A 26,739-nucleotide genomic window follows, 5' to 3' on the forward strand; every position below is an offset into this window, starting at 1 on the left:
TCTGTGATGAAATTCCAAACAGAGAAACCTGCCCAGACCTCATTAAAAAGATTCAGCATACTGGGACTCGCAAGATTACAAATATTGTTTTTATAGAAGTTCTGAAATAAAAGTGAAACTAATGAAATAGGAACAATTCAAAGAAAAAAAAATCTTAAAAGTGTGTATCCGGAAAACCAAACACGGGGGTTGGCTAGCGAAGCGAGCAGGGGGCGAAGCCCCCTAGTATATATATAAAATCCAACGTCTGTCTGTCTGTCCACTTTTAACGAGAGAACTACTTAACAGATTTAGATTGGGTTTTTTTCTATAATTGGCTTGAACATTCCAATTGATTTCATAACCTCTCTCATTGCGCTAAGAATCATAGTTCGCTTGGAGTACCGATTTATTTGAGCAAAATCCAAGAAAGACGCATCAGGCCGAGGGGAGGGGAGCGGGGCCCTCCTCACTCACATGCCAGCCTCGGGGCATATCTTACATCCACTTAGCTAGCGAACGAGAGAACTACTTAATGGATTGAGATCGGGTTTTTTTCTAGAATTTACTTGAACATTCAGGTTGATTTTGCGACTTCTCTCATTGCGCTAACAATCATAGTTCACTTGCAGGAGCGATATATTCATGCTAATCCGAGACAAAGGCTGTGGGCCGAGGGGAGGGGGCAGCGTGACGTCAGGAGTAGGGAGTCGGTCTACCTGTGTGTTTTGAAGCGTAACTTGCCTCCACTTAGCTAGCGATACCTTTTTGTTTATTGATTTTTAAAGTCTGTCCTGTTTCACTACTACGTGGGCGAAGCCGCGGGTAACGGCTAGTACAATATAAAAATAGACTTGTTTTTCTTTTTTAACTGAACAAGTACTGGATTTAATTTTAACCCAGCACCTCTCTTCAGTTGGAGATGGCGGAAACAGAATTTCACCTGACTAAATTCTGTTTTTCTTCTTCCTCCACTGTTTGACCTGTAAAAACAATATAGGACTGTGTTATCTGAAACCTTAACTGCGCAAAGACCACTCACTCACTTGCACATTGAATTTAACTTAAATTGACTAGATAGATAGATAGATAGATAGATAGATAGATAGATAGATAGATAGATAGATAGATAGATAGATAGATAGATAGATAGATAGATAGATAGATAGATAGATAGATAGATAGATAGATACTTTATTAATCCCCAAGGGGAAATTCACAATATGTAAAATGCCAGGGTGATTGTCAGATTATGCAGTAATCACGATTATTCATTTTTTGTGTATTAAATACATTTTCACATATTTTCTGGAATTTTGTAGACTGTTTTTAGGTCAGCAAACACATTTTTGTTACTAGCTTCTCATTGCTATCTTCAAGACAAAAAGTTAGAATTAGTCATCACTAATTTAATTTCATCTCCTGATCATTTTTCCTTGCCTTTTGACTGGTCAACTATAGCAGAACACATACATAAAGAGTTCTACAAGTAACTCATATTTTGTGTCATTGTTTCAGAACAGAAGGGTAATGAGACCTGTGCCAAAAAAGGAAAAAATAAAAAAGACACAAGACAACAATCAGCTGACCATTCAATTCATTTTATTCTATTTACAGATAAAAATAAACAAAAACAGGTATATAATAAGAAACAATACACAGCAAAATACAATATTACCATATGAATTTGTCCTTTGGGTTAAACTTCCTTGAGTATTTCACCAACAATATAACAGCCTGCATCTAAAGCACATCAAAAAAACTCAATGTGTGTCGGAATGTTAAACCACCGAATGTAGTCCAATATCGCACAATACTATGTCAAGCATTTCCTGTGATTTATATGGATTATCTTTATACTTTTTTTGTGCTTTTCATTCATATTTACATAGTTTCCAATAAACATATAAAAATGAATACTTCTGAAAATATGAAGCTTAAGGTGCATCCTAGTGGCGGGGGGGGGGGGGGGGGGGGGTCAAGTGTGATCTATAATTACGGGGACTTCTTGATTGATAGATGTGACATTCTATTGCACTTCCGGGTTCTCTGAGCCAGCTGGCAGAGATGGCAACAAAACATTAAAGCTTCTTTACAAAGAAGTCTAGTGAAGTTGAGGGGTGGACAGCCATGAATCTGTGTGAGTAGGTATGAATAAATTAATGAGTATATGGCAACATTATCTTAATTTTCATGAAGCCGTCTCTCTGACCATCACCCATTCAGTGAAACATAAGATATTACCAGGATACACAAGTTTCTCTCTGAAGTAGTGTGTGACTAAGGTTGAGGCAAAAACATCAAGTGTTGAGACAAGCAGCAACTTTCAATACAGTAGCTATGTTGTCCCCCTTTTGGTTGGGGCATTAGGCCATAAGAAACAGCAATTTGGCATTGTAGGTTTTGTAAGTGATCAGTGTGCTACACAGTTGTTTTTCTCAAACATAATTTATCACACAGGGTCATAAAAGTCCTACTACACTGACCCATGACCTAGTGTAGCAGTCGGCAGTGTGTTCGCAGTGGTTTGCACTGCTGCCTCATGAATCCAGCATGAGGTTTTAACGGATGGTCATAACTGAAATTAGAGAAATAGGCAAAAGATTTCACAATGCCTTGCCTTATTATCGCCTATGAATAATCAGCATTCTTGTTTTAGTAAGACAGCCATTTTCATTTCAGTGAAGGTGTCCAAGCTGGGCTGAACTGCAAATCTTGAAGTACATTCTAAGTATTACTGTCGTCTGCTGAGCATGTCTAGTGGTCTACCACAACAATTTGGAAGAAACCCTGGAAACTGTTAGACCATTAGATAATACAGCTCCTATAGTTGGAGCAGACACCAATGAGGGTGTGTGTGTTAGGGGTGTTCAAGCACATAAATGTGTGCCCAGTAAATACATAAATGGGTCATAAATGTCAGATTCTGTACTATAATGCATGGCACATGTAATCTATGCTCCTAGAAAGCTAGGAAGATTGATTAGCTGTAGGACATGGTACTAATGATGGCCCTAATGTACCAGCATGAATGAAGACCACAAGCCCAGCTGCTGAAACACCTACGAATGAAAAACAGGTGTACCTGCAGCAAGGACTCCAGCTGTCATTTTAGGTTCTACCTGACATTACTTTTTTGGCAACTTTCTGTTGTCACAAATGCTGCTGAATTTTCCTGGCTCCAAGAACCACCCCTCAATGCCCAGAAAATGGTTTTGTCTTTTGTTTTGTGATGGTTGATTGTTTTAGATAACAAAATTGTTTATACTAATTACTCAAAAGCGAAGCAAGATTACGTATGGTCCTTTTTTTATCAAGTATAGAGATCTCAGTATACAGTACATAGAGATGATATACCTGAGACACCATGTTCTTTATATAATTCTTTCTTTAGCTAGTGTTACTGTAAAATATTGCTGAACAATGTACTTGTAGACTTTAATGGCTTTGTTCTTGAATAGTTGGTGTGAAGGTTATGGAAAATGAAATGAGAAGGAGGCATCAACTTCAGACGGTATGCATATGCAGTACATGCTTTGGGTTTATATGATTTTTGAGAGTATCTTCATTTGGAAGGCAAACCACAGGCTGAAATATGGCCATTATTTGAGGAGTATGATGGACTGCTTCTTTGTAAATTAGCTGTTTCAGAAAGCCCGGAAATTTATGGAAAAGGCAATCGTGTTTTCTTTTTTTTTTTTTAATTTAAGTAAAATATAAGTAATTTAGAATTTGACAAAGCCACAAAGCTCACTTAGGGGAGATAGCAAAATTGTATAGTATAAAATGTTTCAAAATAATAATCTCTCTTGTAAAAATGTCTTAACACTATGTCGAACATTTTACCTTTGAGATCTTTTCATGGTTGAGCAGTAGCTGCACTGTCTCTGGCAATAGTACGGTAATTCATCTTCTACTTATTGCCTCTGTAGCATCTCTGCACATAAAGGCATGTGGAATTAACTAGGGTGCAGAAAACAACATCTGGAACTATCTTTATTTCTCACCACTGGCACACCTCTGCAGTAAAATAAATTACAGTAATGTAGTATCTGTTAATGAGTTAAAATGATACCAAATAAAAATAAATTTGCTACAGGATTCTTGTAAAGCAAAGCAAGATACTCATAGTGCATTACAGTTTAATTCCTAATTATTAACATAATTTTTTTCTTAAACGGCAACACAATGTATGTTTCAATGACATGCAACAAAGACAGATACGATTTGCTATATAAAATAATACAGGATAAATCAAGATTATCCAAATTTAATTTTTTTAGTTAGTTATGGTGAGATGAAGTTTGTTGAGATAAAGTTATGCAATTTTTTCTTGAGATTATCACAACCAAAAAACAGATGAACTTTAACTAAACATTGCTTCTTTAAGAGGCCTTGTTTAGACTATATTGTAAACGCTGGATTATATTTTTGTATTTTCATCTGGATTTTCCAATTTATTGCAGGAAAAAATAGCAAATGTTGATGCCATTTTAAAAATACTCTATCGACTTTTAAATCAAATTTCATCATTATGCCACAACATTTTGTGTTATTCTACATGCTTGCAGCACTCACATTTTAAATGGATGTTGGTTCAGAAGGGTTTCAAGAAACCGACAGTAACAAAATGCATGATGAAGAGTTATAGGTCGCTTAACTGCTTCATAGTGTCAGGCTACCAAAATATAAAACTTCTCAGTGTACCTGCCAGATGTATTCCTCCGACTATTATCCGTGGCCTTGTCAGTTTCCAGCTCTGTACCAAGTTAAGGAACTAACACCATAATCCATCATCTCTGAAACCTGCATAATCCAATTTAGTGTCATAAAGGATCTATACAAATAAAACAATGTAAAAATTTTTTTTTGGTTTTATTCCTAAGAAGGAGTAACTGTAGACTCAAACCAATGAGTCATGAATTAAAAGTACATATTTAAACAGTATCCAATAAATGCATTTTAATTCATCATCATTTACTGGTTTCTACTTTCATAATGTCTATACAGGAGTATTAATTAACATGATGTAAATATACCATATCTAACATAAAAGAAAAAAAAATCCAGTTTTTTATGATTTACTGTACACTGAATTCTGCCTTCCCATTACAATGACACCACAAGCTTCACAAACTGATGTCCATGATCTTTTATTCATTCTATTCAACCTACTTACAACTGATACCTAAAAATCAGTGACCGGGTTAAAAACAAACAAACAAAAAATACTGCAAATATACCATTGTTATTGGCAAAATACATTTTGTAATTTGACCCTTTTAAAAAATTTCTTTAATACAGAGCACACAAACATTCAAATTTATCTTGTAGAATTCAGAGTGCACATTCTGTCAGGGAATGTAGAAATATTTTTTACAGTTATCTGGAAGGGGCAAAACACATTTTATTTTATCAAACATTTACCATGATACTTTTACTGCCTTTAACTGGCTGAAAGCAAAAATATCAAAATAAGATTTATTTTTTGTTTCTGAAAATAGATCAAGTATTTATTTCAAATTTAAAAAATAATTAAGACAAGGCACAATATTATTCTTACTTGCGTACAAATGAAAGGCCCTAGTGATGCTTGGTTTTTAGGTTAATTAAAAATTATGTCGAGAGTAAGTAAGTAAAGAGATCAGTAGCCATTGCATGTGTGAATTTTAAGGTTGTGCACAGCAAACTTAGAAATTAAGGCTACAGTTAAAGTACACATGTTGATCTGAAACTTAAACATTTTCAGGACAGAGAGAGAGCAGTTCTTTCTGATCTGGAACCAAATTGTAGCATTGTGCATTTTAATTTCTTGTTTTCACAAAGCCTGTTTTTCTCAGCTAGTAGTGTATAAATAATACAGGGGGAGCCAAAATGAAGTACCACATTTTTGAAGGACATTGGGCAAGGTAGAGGCAGCCGAGTGGGTTGGGGTGGGGGTCCTTTGATAGGTGATCCCATGTAAGTTGTCAGTCAGCAACATGCCTTCCTCTGGTGCGCACCATGTTTTCGCTGTTGAAGCTATTCTTCAAAAATAACAAATCCATCATCACTACGCAATGCGCCTTCCGAACGCAGTTCAGCATTCCATCTAATCAGTGATGTCTCAAATCTGAAAACAATTTTTCAGTGGGTGGCTAAATTTAGACAGACAGGTTCAACATTGAACAGAAAAATCTCCTGGCAGTCCTCGGACTGTACGAATGCCTGAAAACATCCAAGCTGTAAGGGCATCGATTTTGCAGTCTCCTAGATGTTCAGCGCGCAAACGCGCTTCTGCCTTAGACATTTCCAACACGTCTTTGAAGAGGAATATGCATGAGGACCTTAATTTCCATCCATACAAAATGATGGTAGTGCAGGAACTCACTGAGAGAGCCTGAGAGAGCAGTAGAGAGTTGTGCGCAAACATTCTGCAAACCGCCATCATCATGTGCAGCAACAAGGCACATTTCCATTTGAATGGTTTAGTAAATAAGTAAAACTTTTGCTATTGCACTGAAACCAACTCTCGTGAACTTCATCAGAAACCCCTGCAAAGTGTGCATGTTACAGTTTGGTGCGCTGTTGTAGAATTTGGCATTGTAGGCCCTTACCTTTTTGAGGAGGGGGGAGCAACAGTCACCGTCACTTCAGAACGTTACACTAAATGCTAGAGAACTTTTTGCGGCCCCAACTGGAAGAAATAGATGTGGTGGATGCCTGGGTTCAATAGGCTGGAGCAACAGCTCATATGGCGTGGAGATCCATGCAAGTTTTGTAGGAGATGTTCCTGGGGAAGCTGATCTCCCTGCACGGCAATGTCAGGTGGCCTTCACGTTCACTGGATCTTGCACAGTGAGATTTATTCTTGTGGAGCTATCTCAAGTCAAAGGTATATACACACCGGCCTCAAAACCCAGAAGCCCTCAAGGACGCTATTTGCCATGAAATTACTGCTATTCCCCTTGAAATGGCCAAACAAGTCATGCGAGAGTTCAGAAATCGTCTTGAAGAGTGTATCGCTAATGATGGCCACTACCTTGAAGACATCATTTTTAAAACACAGTGAAAAAAAATCTATCTTGTATACCCTTTCTTATGTCGTAATTTATTCTTGTAGCATTTTTGTAGAATAAATGTTTGAAATGTGGTACTTCTTTTTGACTCACCCTGCACTACAGTTTTATAGCGTATACTGTTTGTTTGGGATTTTTTGGGTATATACTTAAGCAGACTAGACCGCAATTTGAGATATTATTTACAAGTAAATGGAGTTTCTGTGGAGCTACAGACACAAACATAAGGCACTAGCACCCTGGACAAATCACCCTGTACACTAGCGTATATATTTCTGCAAAAAGGAGTGGGGCGTGAATGGCAAAAGTGGCAATGCCATCCAATATATTGTCTTAACTTAATTGGTATTAAAATTAGGAACTAATGCTGTCCAAGTTTTTTGCAACATTATTACGAGAACAGCAATTTAAATAATATAAATGGAAATAAAGTGAATATCACAGCACAAGTGAAGCTGTAAATACAGCTATTAAGTAATAATCAGTTCTTTCTGTGTAATAATCATCATGTTACACAAAATGTACATTGCTGTAGAGTCTAGTCTAGTCTTAGTTCCTTTCTGTCCTTTAATTCTCCACATTGCAGTCAGGACATTATTAAATTAAGAAAAAAAAGAAAAACAAAAGTACTGGAAGCAAGTATCTTGTGGTGCAGTTTGTAATGAAAGGTTATATGCAATGTTTCAGTGACTAAAAGATCTTATAGTTATTAAATTTTGAACACAATCAGCCACCCCGATAAAATATATTTTATTACAGATGAAATGTAGCTACTCAAACCTGACCACTTGTTTGATAAAGTCACTCAATCAAGTGCTCTTACTGCAGAAGTTTATAAACTTTACACAAGTATTTAGACTCTTGGTCGATTCTCTCATTTTAGTGAATTAATTACACATTGTATACAGAAATGTTGTTTTTCTTTGAGATTTTTATTGAAAAGCAACAAAACTCAAAATTACCATTTCATATTAAATTGTTTTGTGTTAGACAAAAATCTTAAGAATGAAAAAAGGAAACGCCCTGGGTTGCATAAATATTTAATGCCTAAATTGTGAAAACTGACTTGACACAGGTGACAAATGGTTGCCAAACAAATAAATCATCTAAATAACTGACATTTTCTGGATATAAACACCACAGTTAAGGCATCTTTATTCAGGTTGTAATTCTGCATACCAGCTGTGAGGATGAAGACTAAAGAACTATCCAAAAAAGATAAAAGATAAAATATAAATCCAGAAATTAGGAAAAGGGAACAAACTATTGTCAACCTGGGTGCTAAAAAACACCTGAAAGCATGTTCAGCGCTTTTAAAAAAAAAAACAAAGAAAAATCGTGAGACTCAGTTGTGATAGGGGAAAATTTTTTGTGGTCAGATGAAACAAAATAGAGCCTATTTTGCTAAAGTTCAAAGAGATATTTGGCAATGTAGTATTTGCCCACATATAAGAAAACAAAAAAACCTATGGTAAAGTACGGTGGTGGAAACATTTCGGATGAGCTGCCTAAAGCAGGAAAAATAAATTGTGTAAAATACATATAAATACTGAAAAATGACCCTATACATTTACATGGATGGCTGGGGCTGACTAAGCCTTGGAAGGACCAGGGGAGCAAATGTGGACAGAGCACACCTCCCCTGGAATGCTGGACAGCAGCGGTACTTCGGACTCCCGCAGGGCTTCATGAGAATTGGAATTCCAGGGGAGCTGCCAGGGTGTGCTGCAATTATTCCTGAGCACGTGTGGCCAGTTCTTCCACCACACCCGGAAATGCTGCCGGAAGTAGCTCAACGAGCACCTGGAGCACTTCCGGGTGACCTATATAAGGGACCAGCAGACAGTACTCCGGGAGCCAGAGTTGGGTGGTAGTGGACAAAGCTTGCCGGACAGGAATGGTGGAGATAGAGAGAAGAGGAGTAAGAATTGTAGAATGCTTTGGGGACAGTGTTGTGTGCTCATGGGGATGGGGAAGACGTTCCACACGAGCAAAGAACAAATAAAAAACATTTGTGTTTTTATAAGTGTGCCTCCTGCATCCCTCAATGTCGGGTTAAGCGCTGGAATAGCGCCATCTGCTGTCACAACATTAAAAAAAAATGCTTGGGCAACAGTTCAGGAGAACAATGATCCGAAATGACAAGGACAAAATAGACTTGGAATGGCTCAAGGAGAAAAGGCAAATGTCTTAAACATGGCTCAGTCAAAGCTCTGATTGTCAATCAAACGGAGAATCTGTGGAACTGTTTGAAAACTGCGAATTCACAGGACCTGAACAACCTGGAAGTGTGCAAAGCTACTACTTACAGTACTTAACCAAAAAGACTTAAAGATTTGAATGCTGGGCACAGGTATTAAATACTTATGGACACAGCATTTTTCCTTTTTTTATTTCTTAAGATTTTTTTCCTAACGTAAAATTACTCAAGAGTCTGAACAATTTTGTAATGCACCATATATACAATATACATACTTGTGTATGTATATTCAAAAGGTGTTCACTTTGAAAAAAGTTCTTTATAAAATAAACAATCTTGTTGAAATAGTTGTATATTTGTCAGTGCAAACCATGTGCTAGATGTACTAAAATGTAAAAACAGGCTGAGAGGCAATGGTTAAATAAACCAGAAAAACAGATGTGTTTAAAGACCTTAGTACGCGCCAGATTGTGTTACTTACAGTATTTGAGAATTCTAATTAAAATTACAAATTGCAGTAATTAAATGTACACAGCTTTCACCTACTTTTAGATATACTGTACAGGGAGCAGATGTTAAAATATAATTAGTCATTCAACATCATATTAAATTATACTTTAGGGAAATAAATAAAAAAGGTGATTTGTCACCCCAATCAATGAATGCACACAATAATCTCAAAATACTTTTATAGAAGGGAAAAAAAAGCAAAACATTAAACAGATTAACAAGCTTTCAAGGTGGACCTTGGGCTTGAATTACACAAAACAGGCAGAAAACTGAGAGCATAATAGTGTTTTAATTTTAAGAAAATAGAATAAATACCTCACTTCTCTCATGACACAGAAAGCACTGACGTTAAAGAAAGAAAAACATTTAAAATGTATAGTCCAATTTAAACAGGACAAAGTGAAGCACCATTTTGGATCGATAAAAATGTTTTTTGGTAATGATTTATCAAATTTTTATTTAGGTTTGATTTTACAAATAAAGTGTCTTTTAAAATGTGTTAATATGTTGCATTTACCACTGAGGTGCAAGCATTAGCAGTGACTTTTAAACAGCTTCACAAGAAATGAGGCAGAATAATCACATAATTAAACCATAAATGAGAATAGGCTGTACGTCGAACATTTGGACTTATTATAGACACATTTCAAGTTAAACTAATAATTGCAGTATTGCAAATGCAATACTCCATAAGGAGCTAGACGTACTTGTAGTGTTAGCTCTGCTGTTGGCTAATAAAATATATACATTCATGGGCAAGCCTTTCTCTCCCCCTGCCTTGACGCTGATATTGGCAGGACTGAGAAACAATCTAAACAAACTAAACATGAGCACTGAAACACAGTTTCTAGGTGACCAAAAATGAAAAGCATATAAACAATACATGGATTTTATTTAGTAAAAAATGCTTGATATAGGCTGCATGATTTACAGTTATCATCAAATGTCTCTTCTTAGTGTATGTAAATTTTTGTTTTTCTAAAAATGATTTCATATAACTAGTTCACGATTGTAACAAAATGCACTGCTGCAAAATAAATAACATTTCCTTGTAGATAAAAATCAAACAATAACCTAGCACAAGATAGGTTGTTGTTACTGAAGTCTTTTTTTTGCTTCGAGGGGGATCCTGCCCCCGTCACTCGCAAGCCAACTTGCTATCAAAGCTGGATAGTCCAATGGCGAAGGCCTGCAAGGCGCACATAGGGTAATTATAGTCTAGCGTGAAGACATCCTCTGCCACTCTGCCAAACTGCATTACAATGTAGTCAGCTGGAAAATGAGAAAAAATATAGTTAACAGTGACTGATATGCACTTGCCTGATTCATACTTAGGTTTATTACATCCCACAGGTATCCCATATAGGCTTAGCGAGGGCACTTAGGCTCAAAAAAAACTTACTTTATGAGCTATGGAAGAAATATTCTGTGTCTTATTAAAAAAAATATATCAAACACCTTTTGATTGTTTCATATGGTCTTCATCTACTACTGGCAGTGGGTGGCCTGACTAGAGTCTGCACGTTGCATCAGACAACAAGTACTTTTCATTTATGCAAAAGTTTTCTTTCTGTAAGGGAAAGCAGATTTTTGCATCATGCTCAGTTGTTTTTTGCAAACCACTTTATCGAATACAAACCTTTGTAAGTCTGGAGCCTTAACCTTGAGCATATTGCAGGGCGGCCAAAATTATGCAGTATTGCTGGACATAACATTTTGCAGTATTGCTGGACATAACATTTTGGTGACAATGCAAAAATCTGAGGAAAGAGGATATTTTGTAGGAAGGAGGTATTAACTATAAAGTATTCTAGGATTCCCTAGTAACAACACAGTAAACTCTACTTACAAAGACCAGTCTTTCAGAAGAGAGTACAAACTGTGAAGCTTTACTGGATGATATTTGGGAATTTTGTATAGTTTGTTTAGAGGAAGTTTTTTTTGTTAGAATGAGAAAAGGAAATAAACTAAAAATTAAGGTGAATACCCTAAAATGAAACTGTCCTATCCTCTGTATACAAACATGGTATTTGACAAGAAGTTGGAGTCAGCTACAATTATATCTGCATGCAAACACTGGTGTTGTCTGTCATTTTACAGTCAGTTATCTCTAAAGACGGGCCAATCTGGATAATCTGAAATGGAATATGCAAGACTAATTTGAATTGAAAACTGTAGAGATCCTATTAATCACAGCATCTCAGATTGAAGACAGAGGACTGAAACAAGAAAAACAAATTAAATGACAAGATCTATCAACAGCAAAAATCCTCATAAAGAATATGGAACAAAAAACTGCAGCCAATGTGCCCGTCTTCCAGAACCAAATCTAACATACCCATTTTAGGATGCAACCAACTAGACTGAATTATAGAACAAACTGATTGTAGCTTTTAAGTTAAATCCTCACTGATTTAATAACTATCTGCATTACAGAAAAACATACTTTACTAAACATGTTATGACTCTAAAAGGTTGCAGTAATGCTCTTCGCCTACTTTCTCAAAACTTAAGAAACAATATACAAAAATTATTTTCCTAAATAATATTACAGAAAGCCTGTTTTGTCCAAAAAATTGGTTTATAGGACATGTTACACTTAACAGAAATCATTTCAGTTTATTTTGAATACATTTAGAAGGAGATATTTTTGTAAGTATATTCTCTTAGTTTCAATACATCTATCGTTAACATCTGCAGCATTAAATATCTTGTCACACAATAATATAAAACACATAATACATATTTAGCAATGGAAGCACTCACGGTCATTTTCATGAACAATCTGGAAGTTTTTCACTGAAGCTTGCGTTACCCTGCCATGGAAGTTGAGTACATATGATTGAGTGTCATCATTCCATACTGGGGCCTTGTTGTGCAGCTCAATCAGGTTTTCCAGAGAATGATTCTGCCACTTAGTTAACAAGCTCTCGTGATCCTAAAAAACAGATAACAGTTATAAAGGGCAATTTTCCTTTCACTGTAAACGATGTCTCATATTTCTTAACGGCCTTGGTAGATTAAAGCCAAGTGAATTTATGCAAGTATTCAAAATTTGGCTCATATTATCCAGAATTTTGAAACCATGCAGTGGTAGCAGTATTGTCATGTATACAGAGTTCAGGGTAATTCTTTCTTGCATGCCCACTCTCAACAGCCATGTTAAACAAGAATTACTTTATCAACTCTCATTTAACTGGAAGTTGGCTCCTATTAGGAAAAAAAAACAACCTATACATGATTAACAGATATTGGTCCAGATTCAAAATAAATGAGGGGAAAGAACTGCTGAAACTGTCAAGTTGCTGAACAAAAAAGAAAAGAAATGTATTTTAGTTACTATGCTACTATGCAAGTGATCAGGTTTGATATATCAAATTCCTTCATTCATCTTCCTATTATAAAAAAAATCTTGGAAGGAGACGAGACGTGATTTTCTCGGAGGGACACTTATACGTCCCACGAGACGAGTCCATGCCCGGGGCTGGAAATAAAGGACAAAGAGTAGATGACAAAGTAGAACGTCGTAAAGAATTAAAAAATGTTGACTCGGTACACGTGCAGAACAGGTTAGAGATAATGGAAGTACAAAAATTCGAAAGTCTCAAAAAAAGGATAGGAAAGATCGCATTAGTACAAACAAATAGAAATTATTACTGGTGAATGGAACAGCGAAAAGAGATTCAATATATTTTGTTCAGATTTAAACTTTAAGTTGGAGACTTGTTGATCGTCTAATTCGTGTTGCCAGTGAGAATTAAAAGATTCCAAAAACGTTGGCACGGTATGAAGTCCCGTGAGATGGGGACTTTTAACATGAGATTATTTCAAGTCACTCAATACTTACAACTATTTTCAAACAAGACCACGGTCATCTATCCTCAATTGTGTGAATGCTTTTGTCATGTGCTCTCAGCTCTTATAACTTTTATCAGGACAATAATTTTACACGTTTGAGATGACACATCAATGACAAAGAGAAAGAGCATGGACAAACATTCGAAAAAGTTGTTTTATTTATTAGAGAGAAAGAAACGATATTCACTCACAGGCAGTTGTCACGATGAAAGTCCAAACACAGAACCAAAATTCAATGCGATCTTGAAGAAAGTTTAATTCCAAATATTGTTTTTACTAAAGTTTTAAAGTAAAAGTGAAAATAATTTCATATGTAACAATTCCCATGAAAATAACAATCTCTTAAAATTGTATATCCAATTAACTAAACCTGGGGGTGGGCGAGCGAAGTGAGCAGGGGGCAGAGCCCCCTAGTAATTACTGAAGTTAAAATATCATATCATGTCATTTTCTAACCTTCTTAACTCAAAGCAGGGTCACTGGGATTGCTGAAGCTTATCCCAGCTAGCATAGGGCGCAAGGAAGGGACAAAACCAAGATAGGGCGTCAATCCATAGCTAGGCAAACACTCACACTCACACTCCAAACACACTCTAGGGCCAATATAGTGTCGCCAATTCATCTAACCTGCATGTCTTTGGATAGTGGAAGGAAAACAGAGCACCTGGAGGGAACCTACACAGACACAGGGAAAACATGCAAATTTCATCCAGGGGGAACTGTGGACACAAACACTGATCTCATTACTGTGTGGCAGCGGCACTACCACTGTGCCACTATGTTATTCGTTAAAATATCACTCAATAGAAAATGCAATGTTAAACTGAATGCAGTTAGAATCATTTGACCTTGAAATAAAAAGCTTTATAAAGTATGTGAAAGTCAATCTGCCTCTCAAAGCCAGCAAAAGAGGAAAAAAATATATATTTCTCATAAACTAGTCTTTGGGATGGTAATGTTGCTTTTTAGCTGATCCCCTCCAACATAGTAAATATTACTTTAGACAAATCAATCATTCAGTTCTTACTTTATATATTTTACCATATTCCATCATGAATGCCCCAAGAATTCTACACAACATATTGCATATACTGTACTATTGCAACTGAACTATGGTGTCACTTTCACGCAATGACACCACAGATGGATTATAGCATTTATTCTTGCAGTTCAAGTTCAGTTCCTTTGCCACTAAGCCATGTTGCCTTTATACGAAAAGGTGGCAGAAGAAGAATTTTTCTCCTCTGCAAGTGGACAGCCACTTTACAAGGGCTCTAGTTTAGTACACTGTGCACTGTATTAATCTTAGGACGGAAATCGGTAATAATTTTACAATGATCAACGTCATCATATATGGTTATTGTCTTTATTTTTCACTTTTGCTTAAATATCTGCAATAATTTATAAACCAAACATTACAGTAACCAGTGCCACAGTGTCTCTTGCATCATCATGCTAACTACATATGTAATGTCTTACAGTAATCATGTCATGATGCCGAGTATCCCTGTTATGTCTACTAAGGCTGAAGTATGCCCAACATGATTATAATTGTCCTCCATAATAAATTCTAAAAGCTATATTTCAAGAAGTGACTGTATCAAAGGATGACCAAAACAAAATGAAAACACATTCAATTTCCTTTCTTTTGTTATTTTTTATTGCATGACTCATGGAACATTATAATATTTATTGCCATCTTTAAATACTTACATTCCTGGGTCGGAAAGGAACCCTTTCATGATTAATGCTCATCCCAGGAATTACCACTGTCATCTTTCGTGGTCCCTTGAAACCCAAGACATTGGTTTCCTGAAATAAATGAAAAATGAATAATTCATATTTGTTGAAAAGGTTACATAGGTCATGAATCATAAACACATATCAATCATTGAAAAAAACAATATTAAATGAATTAAGGTGTACAGCAGGTGTTGGGTTCATTCACATGTTTATTTTGTAAATAAAAAAATTAAAAACAAAAAAATAAATCTGGTAAATCAATGTCTTAAAATTTTCAATAGATTACATGTCCCTATCTGCCACAAATTTTCATTCATTTCAACACCATGTCAAAATTAATTTTAAACTGTTCATTTACCCATTCCTTCATTATTTGTACCTGCCAGAGCCGTAGCCTCTCTCAGCAGCATTGCATATATTGTAGGGACAAACCTACACCCATGGTCACTCACAACAGGCTACTTTAGAAACATCAGCTAACCTAACTTACATATCCTTAGGATGTGGCTGGAAAATTGTAAGTACTCAGAGAAAAAATAACATGCAGATACAGCGATAAATTGGAAAATTCACATACTGGCTAAATATTTATTTGAATTGTTTATTCATTTTCCATTTTTATACACTGAAATTGACTTCAGCTTGTTAGTAGTAAAGACATCACTCATATAAAGCACAACTGGAAACGACCTTAGAATATTTGGAGATATTAAATGTCACAATTGCTCAAAAGCAATAAGTAAATATTTTTTTATATCTGAAAAGGGATAGGAAAACCAAAATATGCAGAAATTAATACTTCCTTAGTGCTAAGAATACAAAAACTGCTTGGGGAAAAAAAAAATCAAGACAATGAAGAAACTCCTAAATTACAGGACACAAGTATTTAGTAAACACTATGTGTCATTACAAACAAAATATTTCAGGAGTTTTATTCAGCTTACTGAAAAGAAATGCCACATAGCAAAGCGTATACACATTCAAAAAATGTGGTTGTCAGATTGCCCAAATTGTATGTTTTACCACATACAGTATTATCAATCAACTATAAATGTGTATTGGATAGATAGATAGATAGATAGATAGATAGATAGATAGATAGATAGATAGATAGATAGATAGATAGATAGATAGATAGATAGATAGATAGAGTCGAGACGGGTCGGGTTGGGACCAATAACAAAGTAACAGTTGGAATAATGATGTGATGTGAAACAGGTAATGTTACATAAGTGAGGCAATCATGTCGTATTATATAAAGGAACCTACAAAAAACGACAAGGCTTACAAGAGCAAGGATAAACTGTGGCATGCCAATTTGTCAAAAGCTGCATCAGCAAATAATCCAGCAGATCAATAATAGTACAAGATGAATACAAATACAAATCACTTATTTTTATTTTTAGCATTTTCCCTACTGTCCTAACTTTTGTGGAATTGGGATTGTATATGGTATATGGTTTAGCATTTCTGCCACTGAACAAACATTCAAAATTATTAATATTTTAATTGCATTTCTGTTTTCAGTGTTGAGTATTTGATGTTGAGATATCTTTTCATACTGTCCTTTGGTAATCATACTGAATGACAATATGTAGATTGATCTTATGACATTATTCAGGGGACATTTTATCATCTCTTGTTCTGGTAGCTTAATACACTCTTAAAAGCAGTGTTTTTTTCTTTCATTACATCCACTGCCTACACTGGGGCAACAACATCTGCATTCACTTTTCCCATTTCTGGCTTAATCCATGATCCTTACTGAGACTCACCAGTACCCATGTACTAAGCCCAGTGTATTTAATCAGAGGTGAAGAGTGCTGCTCTTTAATATCTTGATCATCTATCTCTCACTCATATACACACACACACACCGCCCACACATGCCCTCTACATGGCTTCTCAGATTAAATATAAATCATTATTTCATGGATCTCTATTAACTCTCTACATTTTGGTTTACCAACTCATAAACTATCTACCTAGTGTAGTGTGTCATATTTAAAAATTATTCACATTCTGTTTCTGTGAACTAGGAAGACAGTCTTTATGACTTTAAACAAGCATAGTTACTGTACAGCCCAATGTCCGAGGATGTCTGAACTGTAGAGAAACCCTGTGTTTTGGTTATGTTGAAGATGAAGGAGTATGTGCAACCTTAGCAAACTTCAGTCAAGTATTCTTAAGTCTGAAAGAGCTACCTCTCTTACTTCGTAGGTTGTATTGAGTGTCTCATTTTACAATTACGAGAGAAATCTGAGAACTAAGGGCAGAGTCAGAGTGTTCATAGTAAGTCTTCTAAACAGCAGAGGTCAATATCAGACACTGTTATGCTATCCCATCCCTTCAACAGGAGTTTGTTTCATGAACAACTAAAGGGTTCTCCTTAGTGTTGAAAGACCATTTAAAGAATGTACAATCCTACACTTCATATTAATCGGAGCAGAATTTCTGAGACCCAATGGTTGTGCTAGTAGGACATCTTTTAAGCAGTGAGAAATACACCAGTGAGATGTTTGAAATACCTGTAAGGCCATTTTTTCACTATGGAACATGAAGCATTAGAGAAATAGCATCTAATTATCTTTACTGACCTAAAAATGCATTTTGCCTACACTATGGCTTTTGTTCAAGTATTACTTGCATCACTAACCAGCTAAAAATTCAGAGGCAAAGATAACTTTGCCAAAATATCACAGGAAATTGGTGACTTGGTCCACACATGAACACAATAATAATAATAATTTATTTATATAGCACCTTCCCCAACAAGACAAAGTACACTGCCTTGATATCTCCAAGATTTCCTCATAGACTCAGACAATTAGCAAGAACTACTAGTCAACTTGGGAGGGCTCTGTAATTGTAACATTTCTTGGTATATTGTGATAGTGTAAGCACATTGAATTCCAAATATCTTAAGCCAATCGTTTTACCCATGATCCTCCATTATGGAATATGTAAAAAAACTGGCACTAGAAATACATCAAATATGCCTTTACATGAGCACATGAAACACTGAAGTTGTAAAAACTGTACACACAAAATCCCCTAACTGACTAGGACAAGTTGATTGTCATACTGCTTGTTAGCTCAGCTACTTGCAAAAGGACTTTGCTTTGAACTTGCCAACTTAAAACTTACTGAAAGAGCATCAGTAGGGAATACAAGATGCAGTAACCTTACTTATTTTAAATTATTTCAACAACAAACTAAAGTGTGTGAGTAGAGCATATGAAACATGCATATGAAGTACAGTAATCCCTCCTCCATCGCGGGGGTTGCGTTCCAGAGCCACCCGCGAAATAAGAAAATCCGCGAAGTAGAAACCATATGTTTATATGGTTATTTTTATATTGTCATGCTTGGGTCACAGATTTGCGCAGAAACACAGGAGGTTGTAGAGAGACAGGAACGTTATTCAAACACTGCAAACAAACATTTGTCTCTTTTTCAAAAGTTTAAACTGTGCTCCATGACAAGACAGAGATGACAGTTCTGTCTCACAATTAAAAGAATGCAAACATATCTTCCTTTTCAAAGGAGTGCGCGTCAGGAGAGAGAGAGAACAAAGCAAGCAGTCAAAAAAAAATCAATAGGACTGTTTGGCTTTTAAGTATGCGAAGCACCGCCGGTACAAAGCTGTTGAAGGCGGCAGCTCACACCCCCTCCGTCAGGAGCAGGAAGAGAGAGAGAGACAGAGAAAAACAAAGTCCAAAATCAATACGTGCCCTTTGAGCTTTTAAGTATGCGAAGCACCGTGCAGCATATCCTTCAGGAAGCAGCTGCACACAGAAGGTAGCAACGTCCCTATCGTCTAGGTGTGCGAACAGCCCCCCTGCTCACACCCCCCTACGTCAGCGCAAGAGAGAGAGAGAGAGAAAGTAAGTTGGGTAGCTTCTCAGCCATCTGCCAATAGCGTCCCTTGTATGAAATCAACTGGGCAAACCAACTGAGGAAGCACATACGAGAAATTAAAAGACCCATTGTCCGCAGAAACCCGCGAAGCAGCGAAAAATCCGTGATATATATTTAAATATGTTTACATATAAAATCCGCGATGGAGTGAAGCCGCGAAAGGCGAAGCACGATATAGCGAGGGATCACTGTAAACCAAAATAATACAAGTATTCTCAGTTAAAATATTATGTAACATTCCTTATTAACTCCCAAGTAAAAATCTCTTTTAATTATTCTGAAGTAACTCAACAAGAATAAACATATCTGTCAAAATGTCTGGTCTAAGGATTTTGAAATAGGAAAGAATGAATATAATTATAATATGAATAACATATGAATAACATATGAAATGATATCAGATATCTATCAATTTATTTCATTTTCAAAAACTTGCTAAGTCCAGTTGTGGATAACAAGACTCAAAACTCATTCCAGATGTATTGTAAGACAAAGTGAACATTGCCCATTTTTCTAGGCATTTAATGACACATGAAGCCTGTTAAAACAGCAGACTTGACAGGGATGCAGAAATTCACCTGCACACACCCACATCTGCATTCCTGAGTTAATGGCTGAACTGCAGTTTGTACCAACACTTTAATCAGCACTGTACTTCATTTGATAACAAAAGAGCAAATCAGAGTTTAGATGGACATGTCCCAGATGGACATTCATTTTAGGTTTGCAACCACAAAGTGAACTCTGGCTGGATGTGATGGAAAAAATATTGCTCCTATAAGCAAACACTGGATCTGTAACTGGAAGGGACCCGCTAACCTAATCATAAGATGTTACACTTTCCTTCAAAACTAGCTTCATTCAACTGCTCTTTTTTCTTTAAAAATAATACTAAAAGCTGATGGTCCATCTTCTTTGGGCACCTGAAAGCTGACGAGTTGCTCTCTTTTAGGGTGAGGAGCCACCCACTCTCTGTGGAACAAAAAGCTTGCAAATGTTGTTTGGTCTGGAAGTTACTATCTATAAAGCTTTGTAGCTGGACACCATGAACTAGCTCTAAAATCCACTCTGCCAACCCAAGCTCTATGCCAATGACTGAGCCCTGTCTGAAAAGACTGAAAAGCAGAATTACTTCAAGAAGGGAACTTCAGAAGCTACGCTCCGGTGTCAAAAAGAGTAATGCTTTTCCCTATGAAGGCAGCATCATAGCACACCACAGACAAAGGACCAGGTAACAAAAAACAAAGAGTCCACTCCAACACAAGAAGAGTTCTCCACTTGGACTCAGACCAACAGCACTCAACACAGCATTGTGCATCATCCTTAAAGCCTTGGTACCACAAAACTACTTATCTGTGCAAGATAAATTAGAATTCAAAATAAGCATTAAACAGTCAGCCTCTTCTGTGTTATATACAGTTGTGTTCATAAGTTTCCATATGCTGGCAGAATTTGTGAAACATTGGCCATTATTTGGAAAATATAAGTAATCATGCAGAAAGCTTTCCTTTTAATTAGGAAGTCTGATCAGACAAGGCAGTTTATTATCATATAATTGTGTGTGCCTTTTTTAAATTATGACAACTGAAATCACCAAAATGGGCCTGATTGAAACTATACATACCCTTCAATTTTGGGGCTGATAATGTAATATACACATTAGTTGACACAGAACAGGAGGTTCAAATTAAGGGTAGTTAATAGAGACTGTCCATACCTGTAACCTCTTTGATTGCAATCAGTGTCTGTGTATAAATAGTCAATTTATATTCATGCGTAGCTGCACTGACTTTGACGAATAGCAAGCCATGGGGAAAGCAAAAGAACTGTGAAAGAACCTGTGAGAAAAGGTTGTTGATTTGTATAAATCAGTAAAAGGATATAAAAAGATATTCAGAAATCAGAAAACGCCTGTCAGTAGTGTTCAAACTCTGATAAAAAAGTGGAAAGTTAGAGGTTCTGTGGTTATCAGGCCACGGTCAGGTAGACCAATCAAGATTACAGCTACAGCTGCCAGGGTCATCTGTTGAGCTGTCAAGAAAAACCCACAACCTACTTCTGCTGAGATACAGACTTCTCTGCAAACAAGTGGTGTTGCTGTTTCAAGATATATAACATCTAAACAGGCCACTTACAGAATGACTAGACAGAATCTAGACAGGCCTCAAAGCTTCTGGAATAAAGTCCTTAGGAATGATGAGACCAAAATTGAACTTTATGGTCACAACCATAAACACTATATTTGGAGACAATGCAACAAGGTCCATGATGAAAAGTACACCATTCTCACTGTGAAGCATGGAGGTGGGTCTCTGATGTTCTGGGGGAGTGTGAGCTACAGCAGCACAGGTAACTTTGTGAAAAGTGATGGCAAGATGAATGCAGCATGCTACAGGAAAATATTGGAGGATAACTTGCATACATCAGTCTGGAAGCTGTGCATGGGAAGCACTTGGATTTTCCAACATAACAATGATCCAGAACACAAGGCCAAGTTGAACCTTCAGCAGCTACAGCAGAGAAAAGTGAAGGTGCTGAAGAGGCCATCACAGTCCCCTGATCTCAATTTCATTGAGCCACTTTAAGAAGATTTCAAATGTGCAGTACATGCAAGGCAGCCCCAGAATTTACAGGACTTGGAGCCTTTTTGCCAAGAAGAATGGTGAGCTCTACCACCTGACAAAATCAAGAGCTTCATCCACAACTATCACAAAACACTGCATACCATCATTGATGCTAAAGGGGGCAGTAAACATTATTAAGAACTAAGGGTATGCAAACATTTGTACAGGGACCATCTCATTATTTTCCTTATTACTATGTTGTGTTTAATGGTCTGTGATTCCTTATAGTTACCTTGGATTCCAATAAAATTAAATGAAATGTCTTTAGCCTGATCAGTCACCTTTTCTTTATATCTTACAAGTTCTGCCAGGGTATGTAAACATATGTGCACAATTATATGTTTCTCTACCTTATCTGTCTTCAGTCCTGTCTTGTATGTCAATATATATGCAATTATCATATTTCTAGAACCCTTGTATTTGTCAATAAATTGTATCATTCTGTTTCTTAAAACAAGTGTGCTTCAGTTACCTTGACAAAGGGATAACAGCCAGAAAACCCTCCTACAAAAAAAGTAAGGAAAATAAAGTAGAAGCCAAACCAACCTATTTAATTAATTACTGGCATTGCCAAAGGTAACCCTGGACAATTAACTGATTGATTAACATTAATTTTTTATCTCATATCCATACATTATTGCCTGTATTTTGTTGGTGTCCCTGGGTGTGCACAAAACAAGAGATCCCTCATTTTTATGCAGTTTCAGACAGAAAGTGCAATTCTAAAGTAACAAATATTCCCATAGCAAATTCAAAGTCATTAATCATATTCTTTCACACTAGATGAATTCAAAGTCATTAATCCACCTAACAATCGCAATTGTAATTATAATTGTAATATGTGAGGAAATGCAGAGTACCTGGAGAAAACAAAACTCAGAAACATAAGAAGAATGTGCAAACTCTGGACAATGATTAGATATGTATGACCATTCTGTCATCCCTTATGGGGTGAAAAATAAAGGGCACATAGGAAGGAATTCTTAACCCATCCTAGCAAAACATAGTTAATCCACATTTTACCTGGATTATAAGTGTAAACAGAGAGCACAGTTATCCACCCACTTTAACAAATGGTAGGAATTGGGGGCTTCTCCCACAATGAGGGCAATTCAATATGTATTTAGTAAGGAAGAAAACCAATGGGGAGTTTGAGTTGACCTCTCTAGAGGTGAAATACAGCAGAGTTTACTATATTACCATACCACTATTCTGTCACAAGCAATATTAAAATAAAAACTATCCAACCCCACTTCAGAAATAATTTTCCAGCATTACTATAGTCTGATTATATGGCAATGGTAAGTAATGTTCTGATCAGAGAGAAGGAATATAATGGTATTATATTTCATCTCTGAATCAGGTAAATACAAATTATTAAAAAGGAAGAAATCTGAAACTTAATTAATTCAAACTTAATAATTCACACAAATGTTAACAAAACCTGTCTATTTTTTCAGCTAGGACTTATTCTATAATTATAATATTTCATTTCAATATCTATTAATATTTACAAACTGCAGACAACTCAAGCCATTTAAACCAAATTTCAACTCCTGCACTTCTTTCCAGTCTTTGCTCATATAGCAGTTATTTTTATATAAAAAGTATTCTTTGGGAAAAAATTGAAATTTATTCTTCTTCTCAGCTTGGGGTTACAGAATTCAGGTTTTGAGCAAACCTGCACAAAACAAATTTGAAGGTCCTTTCCACAGTTACAGCTGAGAGGTCAAAATGTTAAACTGCTGTCAGCTTTCATTAAATGAAACATAAAAGGAGTACAATCAATGTACCTTGAATTATTCACGATATCAAAATGAAAAACTATGTACAAAAAGAATGTGTAGAGCACTATTATTTTTTTAACTTCACAATCTACCTTTGTTTGATGAATGACTAAAGTTTTGCAGGGTTATTATAGTCATATGGCCATAGCACATTGATATATGTGCCTGCATATGCTAATAAATTTTGTCTTTAACATTAATAGGTGTGTGGGTTGCACGTAATTTTTTGCTATGTTTATTTAGAAGTCCTACATTATTGTTTGAAAGAGAAATATAAAGAATGTGAGCCTGAAAAGATGTCTTAGTGTTCTAGGCGTCTTAGATATGTAGCGGTCAAATGATTTATAAAAAACTGCCAGAACTTTTACTGTTCTATGCTAAATGTGCATATATGTTAAAAATATCTGGAAAAAATCAAATGGGACGAGCGTTACCCTAGCTGAATGCAGGAATTAAAACTCAGGAATGTTTGTATACTTTGCAACTAATTTAGAAAACACAAGTACTACAGTTTACAAAACTAGATTATAAAAATATTCCAAATCTGTTCTGACATAAACAGTTTCCACTCTGCCATAGTAGGAGGGTTGTAGTTAATTGAATGATTAAATATTAATCACAAAAATCAGAAAAAGCATATAACTATTCATTTAGCAATCTAAGAATATGTAGCAATACTCACATAGCATATGGCAGCAAGCTCTTGCCGTGTGTTGCCCTCCTCAAGAACAGTCTGTGGTTTGTTTGGATTTGATCCATTGTCATACACAGTAAACTTTGTTCCCATCAGATTAGACCTTTGAAAAGAATGTTGTCAAAAGATCTACTCAGTTGTTACCGAATGTCAAGGAACACATCACAACAGATAGATCTTAACACGCTCTTTAGCTATGAATTTGCCACCTTTTTTCCATTTTACTGTGACAAACAAATGCTTTATTAACATTTACCGTAAAGATATAATACATTTGGACATAAAGCCTCAAACAGGTTGCAATAAGTTGTTGTTACTGCATATGCACCGCAAGTTGGGTGTGCAATGAGTGAGAAAGAAGATTTTTGGAGTGAGTTGGATGAAGTGATGAACAGTATACCCAAAGGACAGAAAGTGGTGATTGGAGCGGATTTCAATGGACATGTTGGTGAAGGGAACAGTAGAGACGAGGAGGTGATGGGTAGGTATGGTGTCAAGGAGAGGAATGACGAAGGTCAGAGGATAGTGGATTTTGCCAAAAGGATGGACATGGCTGTGGTGAATACGTATTTTAAGAAGAGGGAGGAACACAGGGTGATGTACAAGAGTAGAAGAAGATGCACAGAGGTAGATTACATCCTATGCAGAACAGTTGATCTGAAGGAGATGGAAGACTGCAAAGTGGTGGCAGGGGAAAGTGTAGTTAAGCAGCATGGGATTGTGGTCTGTAGGATGACGTTGGAGATCAAGAAGAGGAAGAGAGTGACGACAGAACCAAGGATCAAATGGTGGAAGTTGAAAAAGGAAGACTGCAAGGTTCAGTTTAGGGAGGCAGTGAAGAGTTACCAGACAGCTGGGAAACTACAGCAGATGTAGTAAGGGTGACAGCAAGAAGGGTGCTTGGCGTGACATCTGGAAAGAGGAAGGAGGAAAAGGAAACCTGGTGGTGGAATGAGGAAATACAGGAGAGTATACGGAGGAAGAGGATGGCAAAGAAAAAGTAGAATAGTCAGAGAAATGCAGAAAGTAGACAAGAGTACAAGGAGATAAGGCACAAGGTGAAGAGAGAGGTGGCGAAGCCTAAAGAAAAGGCGTATAATGAGTTGTATGAGAGATTGGACACTAAGGAGGGAGAAAAGGACCTGTACTGATTGGCTAGACAGAGGGACCGAGCTGGGAAAGACGTGCAGCAGGTTAGGGTGATAAAGGATAAAGATGGAAACGCACTCACAAGCTAGGAGAGTGTGTTGAGCAGATGGAAAGAGTACTTTGAGAGGCTGATGAATGAACAGAATGAGAGAGAGAAGAGGTTGGATGATGTGGAGATAGTGAATCAGGAAGTGCAACGGATTAGCAAGGAGGAAGTAAGGACAGCTATGAAGAGGATGAAAAATGGAAAGGCTGTTGGTCCAGATGACATACCTATGGAAACATGGAGGTGTTTAGGAGAGATGGCAGTGGAATTTTTAACCAGATTGTTTAATGGAATCTTGGAAAGTGGGAGGATGCCTGAGGAGTGGAGAAGAAGTGTACTGGTGCCGATATTTAAGAATAAGGGGGATGTGCAGGACTGCAGTAACTACAGGGGAATAAAATTGATAAGCCACAGCATGAAGTTATGGGAAAGAGTAGTGGAAGCTAGGTTAAGAAGGGAGGTGATTAGTGAGCAGCAGTATTGTTTCATGCCAAGAAACAGCACCACAGATGCAATGTTTGCTCAGAGGATGTTGATGGAGAGTTTAGAGAAGGCCAGAAAGAGTTGCATTGCGTCTTTGTGGACCTGGAGAAAGCATATGACAGGGTGCCTCGAGAGGAGCTGTGGTATTGTATGAGGAAGTCGAGAGTGGCACAGAAGTACGTAAGAGTTGTACAGGATATGTACAAGGGAAGAATGACAGTGGTGAGGTCTACGGTAGAAGTGACGGATGCATTCAAGTTGGAGGTGGGATTACATCAGGGATCGGCTCTGAGCCCTTTCTTATTTGCAATGGTGATGGACAGGTTGACAGAGGAGTTTAGACAGGAGTCCCCGTGGACTATGATAGTAGGGAGCAGGTTGAGGAGACCCTGGAGAGGTGGAGATATGCTCAAGAGAGGAGACGAATGAAGGTCAGATAGGAACAAGACAAAATACATGTGTGTAAATGAGAGGAGGTCAGAGGAATGGTGAAGATGCAGGGAGTAGAGTTGGCGAAGGTGGATGAGTTTAAATACCTGGGATCAACAGTACAGAGTAATGTGGATTGTAGAAGAGAGGTGAAAAAGAGAGTGCAGGCAGGGTGGAATGGGTGAAGAAGAGTGTCAGGAGTAATCTGTGACAGACGGGTATCAGCAAGAGTGAAAAGGAAGGTCTACAGGTCGGTAG

At 36.8% G+C, this 26,739-nt stretch overlaps 1 protein-coding gene across 5 annotated transcripts in view; it reads right to left on the reverse strand.

Annotated features, from left to right (window-relative positions):
• The window catches only part of tulp3 (tubby-related protein 3), a 470,805-nt gene that overhangs the window by 326,141 nt on the left and 117,925 nt on the right, over positions 1 to 26,739 (reverse strand). For 4 of the 5 annotated variants that reach the window (XM_051929502.1, XM_028805530.2, XM_028805515.2 and 1 more), the window contains 4 exons: positions 24,363 to 24,477; positions 15,319 to 15,417; positions 12,514 to 12,685; positions 3,530 to 11,019 (listed from right to left, as the gene is read on the reverse strand). In XM_051929502.1, the coding sequence (XP_051785462.1) occupies positions 10,886 to 11,019; positions 12,514 to 12,685; positions 15,319 to 15,417; positions 24,363 to 24,477 (520 nt within the window). In that variant the 3' untranslated portion in view covers positions 3,530 to 10,885. Of the gene's footprint in view, positions 1 to 3,529; positions 11,020 to 12,513; positions 12,686 to 15,318; positions 15,418 to 24,362; positions 24,478 to 26,739 lie in introns of those variants that run through there. The other variant, XR_007935369.1, reaches the window with a different exon arrangement.

Source organism: Erpetoichthys calabaricus, chromosome 1 (genome assembly GCF_900747795.2).
Source record: "Erpetoichthys calabaricus chromosome 1, fErpCal1.3, whole genome shotgun sequence".
NCBI classification, from domain to species: Eukaryota; Metazoa; Chordata; class Cladistia; order Polypteriformes; family Polypteridae; genus Erpetoichthys; species Erpetoichthys calabaricus.